General features: G+C 39.5%; 1 protein-coding gene across 1 annotated transcript; it reads right to left on the reverse strand.

Annotated features, from left to right (window-relative positions):
- Positions 1-6,740: 6,740 nt before the first annotated feature.
- LOC103205722 (olfactory receptor 11H6-like) lies at positions 6,741-7,733 on the reverse strand. Its single transcript, XM_007951109.1, is given in 1 exon segment — positions 6,741-7,733. A coding segment is annotated over 1 exon segment (993 nt).
- Positions 7,734-8,099: the final 366 nt, after the last annotated feature.

Raw genomic sequence — 8,099 nt, forward strand, 5'->3', positions numbered from 1 at the left:
CAAGTGTTGTTTGGGAATGGCCAAGATTCACCAGCATCGTAACTTGCTGTCTGCAGACTCCAGCTGCAGTTGAGTCGCTTCTGATTCATAGCAATTTAATGATGTGTGTCAGTAGAACTGAGCTCCATTGGGTTTCCGGTTGTTGGTTTGTTTTTTAACTTTTTATTGTGATTTGGGTGAAAGTTTTCAGAGAAAATCAGTTTTCCATTCAACAATTCATCCTCATGACATTGATTCCGATCCCCACAATGTAACAGCAATCATCCTACTTCCTCCTTGTGTTTCCCGTTTCCATTCATCTTTCTTTTCTCTGTCGTCCTGCCTTCTGAACATCGTCTCTGCACAAATATTGCTCTTTTGATCTCATATGGTTGATTGCTCTAATGAGTGTGTACCTCCTTCATATTATTGTTCCCCTCATAGGCCTGTCTATTATTTGACTAAAAGTGGAGTCATGGGGGTAGGTTTAGTTCCAGGCTTGAAGGGTGATGAAGAGCTATAGTCTGGGGGTTCCACTGGTCTGTATCAAACCAGTAAGCCTGGTAATTTTATGATTTGGGGTTTTGTTCCATATTTTTCTACCACTCTATCTAGGACCTTCTATTGTAATCCCTTTCAGAGCGGTCAGTAATGGAAGCTGGGTACCATCTAGTTCTTCTGGCCTCAGGGTCAAGGAGGTTATGCTTTGCATGGTCCATTAGTCATATGTACTAATTATTTCCTTGTGTCTTTGCTAGTCCTCACTCTGTTTAGCTCTAGAAGCATAAAGACCAATAGATATACCTTAGATGGCTACTCACAAGCTTTTGAGACTCCCAGTTGCTACTCACCAAAGTAGGATGTAGAACATTTTCTTTGTGGACCATGTTGTGCCAATTGACTTTGATGTTCTCTGAAACAATAGTCCTGAGCCTCCCAGAGCAGCTGATGTTTCAGAAATAGATTGCCAGGACTTTCTTTCCAGTGCCTCTGGGAAGACTCGAATCTCCTTTCATAGCAGCTGACCATGCTACAAGTTTTACCAACCTGGTAATTTGTCTCCAGACAAGGCACTATTTATTATTTATGATATAATACCATAATGTAAGGTGAGAAATCATTCAAGATAAAAATCCTAAATAAGCTTCTTTTTATTATATTTTATTCTTTCTACACAATCACAACAGATTGAAATAGAAACTATGTCTACTAATAAAAACTAGAACAAACAAACAATAAAACTTCTTATAATTTGGGAAATTATGGTACTTGGCTCCCATTGCCACCAGATACAAAGTAATTGATGTGGGAAACAAGAATTTGACCTTCCAGTTTGTGTTAAGACTTGATACAATCTATACAACCACATAGGCAATAGGTGCAAAGTATGAAGGTCACAAAGATTCTCATCTTCATTGGCTCTCATGTGAAAGCCCTGTATGAAAACTCATGCACGGATTATTTCACTTTCATTGTTCCCTGAGATTCTTGTGAACTATTTCCCACAGAATTTGCTGAAACTATGTTCTAGTCTTAATTTATGCCTCATTTTAGCCACTGTTGAGAATCCTCAGATCTCTTGTAACTTTCCATGTTTTCCCTAGGGGCTTTCTTACTTTATGACTTGGGATTTCATTCTTTCCTTTGATAAATTGATCCTTAGGGATTATTGAAAATAATGTGCAACAGTAACTCATGGGAGACCCCAAGGTCTCCTTAAACATCCTTCCTTGTGCTTCTGAAACAGATTATGTGATTTTCTACTATGAAATACACAAAGCCCCAGTTAAATATGTTCCTGAAGGGCCAATTGTATTTAGAGAAGATAATTTTATGTGTGGGAGCTGTGGTGACATAGTACCTAAGGCATTTGACTGCTAACCAGAAGGCTGGAAGTTCAAACCCACCAGCCACTCCTCAGAAGGTAGGGTAGGCAATCTAATTCTGTAGTGATACCACCTTGGAAACCCAAGGAGGGGTTGCTATGAGTCAGATCCAACTCAATGGCAGTGAGTGAGTGAGTTAATTTTATGTGTATAGTATGGAATAAACCCATTGCTGTCAAGTCAAGTCCACCTCATGCTGACACTATAGGACAGAGTAGAACTGCTAGACAAGGTTTCCAAGGCTGTAATCTTTATCGAGGTGGAATCCACATCTTTCTCCCTCAGAGCTGCTGGTGGGTTCGAACTGCCGACATTTTGGTTAGCAGCTGATTGCTTTAACCACTGTGTCACAAGTTCTCCTTATATTATGGAATCACCTCCATCCATTGCTGTCAAGTTGACTCAGACTCATAGTGACCCTATTAGACAGCGTAAAACCACCCCATACTATTTCCAAGGCTGTAATCTTTATGGAAAGGAATTCTGGTGGTGTAGTCGGTAAAGTATTCAGTGTTAACAAAAAAGTTGATGGTTCAAACTCACCAGCTGTTCTGCAGGAGAAAGATGAGGCAGTCTGCTTCTGTAAAGAATTATAGCCTTGGAAACCCAATGGGACAGTTCTACTTTGTCTTATAGGGTTGCTATGAGTTGAAATCAACTTGATGGCAGTGGATTTAAACTTCATGGTGGCAGACAGCTGAGCACTTAACCATTGCATCTAAGAAACATAATTTGTAATGATTTTTAGTAAAATTTTAGATTTCAAAGAATTATTGTTCCCACATGCCCTATGTCCTCTGTCCACTGTTGCCAAACATACTTTGGTGGAAAGATTGAGAAACACTGTGCAAGAGCTTTCTTCTTAGTACCAGAAGGCCCATCCTCCTCACCACCTAATTTCATTCCCAGTATGGCTATCACTCAAAGGAGGGTCTTTCATTTTAAATAATTTATCTTCTCATATGACAGCCTTCCTGTTCCAAATGGGGTTTGGACACAAACATGGAATTTTTTTCTTGGCTTTATTTTCTCTGCACATTTTCCGGTCTAAGGTTTTACCCTACAGTCTTCTGAGAGGAATGTGTTGCTCTGTGGATGACAGGGAAACTGCTGTGAACAAAGAAAATATGTAGAGTTGTCATAATTAATTTGAGGGGAACTCTACATTTTCCTGGTGTGGCTGGGAAAGAACCATCTGTGCAAGTGGTCTGTAGGACTGCTGAGTGGCCTAATGTCTTCTGTGGTTGCAGTCTGATTGATTTCCTTCTAGTTTCAGCAGGTTTTCACTGCCAGGCACACTTTAAAACTTCTCCCTACCAAAATTAATTCAACATTTGTTTCTGTGCTGCAAATGTGGAATACCATTAAATAGGAACAAATCTGGAAACATAAGGGTAATTTGGTTTATGTGTAGCATTTAGTGACAACCTGCAATAATTAGAACAGAGAGAGCTCAGGAATTAGGAAATCTGATGAACATTGTATGCCATTATATGAACTATATAACACTGGGCAAATCTGCTGCAAAAGACCTCTTTAAAATGCTGAAAAGCAAAGATATCACTTTGAAGAATAAAGTGAGCTTAATTGGTAGCATAGTGCCTAAGGCACTTGACTGCTAACCAGAAGGCTGGTGATTCAAACCCACCAGCCACTCCTCGGGAGAAAGATGGGACAATCGACTTCCGTAGTGATACTGCCTCAGAAACCCAAGGAGAGGTCGCTATGAGCCAGGTACAATTCAATGGCATATAACAACAACAACAACAATCTAAGCCATAGTATTTTCAATCGCCTCATATACATGCGAAAGCTGGACAGTGAATAAGGAAGACCAAAGAAGAGTTGATGCTTTTGAGTTGTGGTGTTGGCAAAGAATACTGAAAGTACCATGGACTGTCAGAAGAACTAACAAATCTGTCCTGGAAGAAGTGCAGCCGGAATGCTCCTTGGAAGCAAGAATGGTCAGACTTTGTCTCATCTACTTTAGTCATGTAGTCAGAAGAAGGGACTATTCCCTGGAGAGGAATATCATGCTTGGTAAAATGAAGAGTCAGATAAAAAGGGGAAGACCTTCAACAAAATGGATTGACACAGTGGCTGCAATGATGGGCTCAAGTATAACAGGGATTGTGAGGCTGGTGCTGGACCAGGCACTGTTTTGTTCTGCTGTGCATAGGGTTGCTATGAATCAGAGCCAACTTGACAGCACCTAAAAACAACAACAACATTAAGTATAAGATATTTTAATCTCCAAGATAGATAGTATATAGAACTCAGTCTGAGCTAGTATACTCAAAGTAGATTCTCATATTTGTCTGCAATTCATAAGTACCTTCAATCTCTATGGAGTGGATTCATATCACAATAATTATCACCGGTTATCAGCAAAGAAAATTCCAAAGTGTGCTGCTCCAATTGTCATGTTAATCCAACAGTTTAGCAGAATGTTGCTACATGTATCTGATTAATAATTAAGCTTTTTGAAAAACTAGTGTGAGCCAAGCAACTAGGAGACTATTATAGACATAGATAATATAGATTATACCCTTGCTCTGTTTACAATCCAAGGTATATCTAGATAAAACATTAGGAAGTAATATAAGATTGAATCTGGAAAAGTCCTGTTGGCGCAATGGTTAAGTGTTTGGCTGCTAACTGAAAGGTCAGTTGTTTGAACCCACTAGCCACTCTGTGCCTCAAAGATGTGATAGTCTTGCTTCTGTAAAGATTTACAGGTTTAGTGACACTATGGGGCAGTTCTACTCTGTCCTGCTGTTGTTGTTGTTGTTGTGTTTGCCATCGAGTTAGATCCAACTCATAGCAACCCCTCCTTGGGTTTCCAAGGTAGTATCACTACAGGAGTAGATTGCCCAACCTTCCTTACGAGGAGGAGTGGCTGGTGGGTTTGAACCACCAGCCTTCTGGTTAGCAGTCAAATGCCTTAGGCACTATGCCACCAGAGTGCCCACTCTGTCCTACAGCATCACTCAAATGAAATCTACTCAATGGCAGTGAATTTGGTTTTTTGGATAAGATTGATTCTAGTAGAAGTGAGTGCTAGATTTTGTGGTATTCTCAGTGCTGAACATTCTGCCCTGAAAACCCACTTTAGACTCTCCTTTTCCACAGACAAATTATAGCATGACTTAATCAAGTTTTCTCACTATTAGGATAAGTCTATGTAAAAAGATTCCAATATAATTAGGGTCCAATGACGTGTGCATGAAGAAAAAATGAACTTTTTTTAGCCACTCCCCGGAAGGAAGATGGGGCAATCTACTTCCGTGGTGATACTGCCTTGGAAACCCAAGAAGGGGTTGCTATGAGTCGGATCCGACTCGACGGCACATAACAACAACAACAACAACAATATAAAATTTATATAATTTATTTATATAAATATAATTCATACTCTGTATGAATAACTTGCAAGACTAGAAATCAAATAGAATAATTCAGATATACATTTGGCTAATCCTGATGGTAGAATCAAAACTAAAAAAAAAAAAAAACTCACTGCCATCGAGTCAGATCCAACCCATAGTGACCCCTCTTTGGGTTTCTGAGGCAGTATCACTCGATGGCAAATAACAACAACAACAACATCACTACAGAAGTAGATTGCCCAACCTTGCTTCCAAGGAGTGGCTGGTGGATTTGGACTGCCAGCCTTCTGGTTATCAGTCAAATCAGTAACTTAGAAATTTACTAATTTATTTTATAGGTATTTGGTTTGTATCTATCGTATACATTGCCCTGATATGGGCATTGAGTGGAAGGCAAAACATTTAAATTTTCTTCTTATTCATAAAAGAATAGCTAAGCATCACTAAGAATGGTATGCAATTAAATGGCCAAGTTACAAATAAAGATAAGTTTCAAGGAAAAGAGAGTTCAAGGAGACAGCAAGCATTATCTCAAAGAAGAGAAAGGGTTGATTAAGATTTACTTCAGTAGACAGTAAGGAGAAAGTGCTCATGGTCAGAGTAAGCACTATGATTAAAATACTCACTTGATTATAAATGTGTTTAAAAGAAGTAAGAAGGTGATCATGAATCATTGTGATGTTCAGAGTTGTACAGTGAATCAGCAGGAAAAAAGACTGGATCTAGCAGTGTACTGAGTGGACTTTGAATGGCAAATGAAGAGTTTGTATTTCATTCAGAATTGATGGAGATATAAAGCCTACTCTTTTTTTGGTGTGAAAGACAACCTTAAATAATAAAAGATGTCCATTATTACTTTTTTTTTCTTTTTTGAGGCTCCTTCACCCATTGTCTTTAAGAATATATTCTGAATTTAGAATATTCCTCCCTTTCTTGAAAGGTTTTCAGGAACACATGCAATTAATTCCTTCTACCAGTCAATATAGAAAGACCTACAAACAGCAATACCTACCCCCAAGAGATGCACCTCTTAGAGCAATCAGCCATGACACATCAGTGAAGCAGCATTCACATAGAGGGAAAGCTGGACAGACAGGAATGCATAGATAAGAAGGGCACAGGGAGGGGGTAGTCACAAAGAGGAGAGGAGAAGAGAGCTTTTTATGGTTGGGATTGTAATTGGGGCTGTGAAATCAAATGTGCGTGAACTGTTGAGAGTAAAAAGAAAAAGATTAAAACCAGCAAAGATACATCACAGAAAAAGTACATATATACAACAATCCCATATAATCACTCAGTGAAATATGCATATTTAAAATGTTTTATTGAATACATCATAAATGAATTGAACTTGAACTATTAAGGCAGAATGAGAGAATTCTCTTCTTAAGTATGAGCCAGAACATAATTTACTGATGCCATTGTCTCTTGTTATTATAAATAACACAGGCGAGAAGTGACAAATTCAGCTTCTCTTTCAAACGTCTCAGTTTTGGCTAATTCTTAGTCTCAGAACTTTCTTTAAAGCATCTTTCATGTCCTTGTTTCGGAGACTATAGATGAGGGGATTTAATAGTGGAGTCACTGCTGAATATATCAAAGTGATGATCTTCTGCATCCCTGCGGGGTTCCCTGATGTTGGGCTCACATACACAACCATAAGAGTTCCATAGAATAAAGACACCACCATCAGGTGAGACCCACATGTGGAGAAAGCTTTAGTTCTACCAGCCCCGGAGGGAATACGAAAAACAGCTCTGAGCACCAGAGTGTAAGATCCCAAAATGGAGAGGAAGGGCCCAAAGATAATCATAGAGTTGAAGGTGTAACAGATAAGTTCAATAAAAGGTGCAGGGACACAGACCAGTGTGAACAATGGGCCTGGGTCACACACAATGTGGTCAATGATATTGGGTCCACAGAAGGGAAGTTGAGAGATAAGGGCAATGGGGACTGGATAGCAAAGGAATCCACTCACCCAGCAAACACAGACCAGGATCACACAGAACTTTCCATTCATGATAGAAGGGTAGTGCAGTGGACGGCAGATGGCCAGGTACCGATCATAGGCCATAACTGATAAGAAGAAACACTCAGTTGTACCCAGTGAAAAAAAGAAGTAGAACTGGAGGAAACAGGCAGAGAAAGAGATGGTCTTGGCTTCAGAAAGAATGTTGACCAGAAGGTTTGGGACAGTGGAGGAAACATACCAGATCTCTAGGAAGGCAAAGTTGCCCAGGAAGATGTACATGGGTGTGTGGAGACGCCTGTCCCATTTCACTGCACAGACAATAGCCCCATTCCCCAGCAGGGTCAGGATATAGACTACCAAGATTAATGAGAACAGGAAGTTCTGTGTTTCCCTTTGGCCAGGGAAACCCAGGAGGACAAACTCAGTCACAACATGCATGGTTCTGTTCTGGTGCCTCAAAGCTGTTCAAGAAACAGAAAAAACCAAAGGATGAAAAATAATGAACATTTGTAGGTTATGCTAATAATTGCTCAAAAATGGACTAGCATTTTCAAATACATTATCTCATTTGCTTCTCCTCATGACCTTGGAAATGTAGGGAAGGAAAGATGTGCTTTATTTTCTTCTCTTTTTTTCACAGATAACAAAACTGAGATTCAGAGAAATTTAAGGCATTTACTAGAATGTGCAAAGCCAATCATTCCTAGATATGCTGGCTCATTTGGAGGTTGGTTTGGAATAAACACCACTTTATTCCCAATGTTACTGTAACCTGAAGTCTCAGTTGCCCCTTTAATGGTAGAATGAATGCCTCTTGGATATCCTACATACAAGTACAAACTTTGGACCTGCTCTTTTACTTTGAAGCAAAAT

The sequence above is a fragment of the Orycteropus afer genome, unplaced genomic scaffold (genome assembly GCF_000298275.1).
Source record: "Orycteropus afer afer isolate SDZICR_OR568_19922 unplaced genomic scaffold, OryAfe1.0 scaffold00292, whole genome shotgun sequence".
NCBI classification, from domain to species: Eukaryota; Metazoa; Chordata; class Mammalia; order Tubulidentata; family Orycteropodidae; genus Orycteropus; species Orycteropus afer.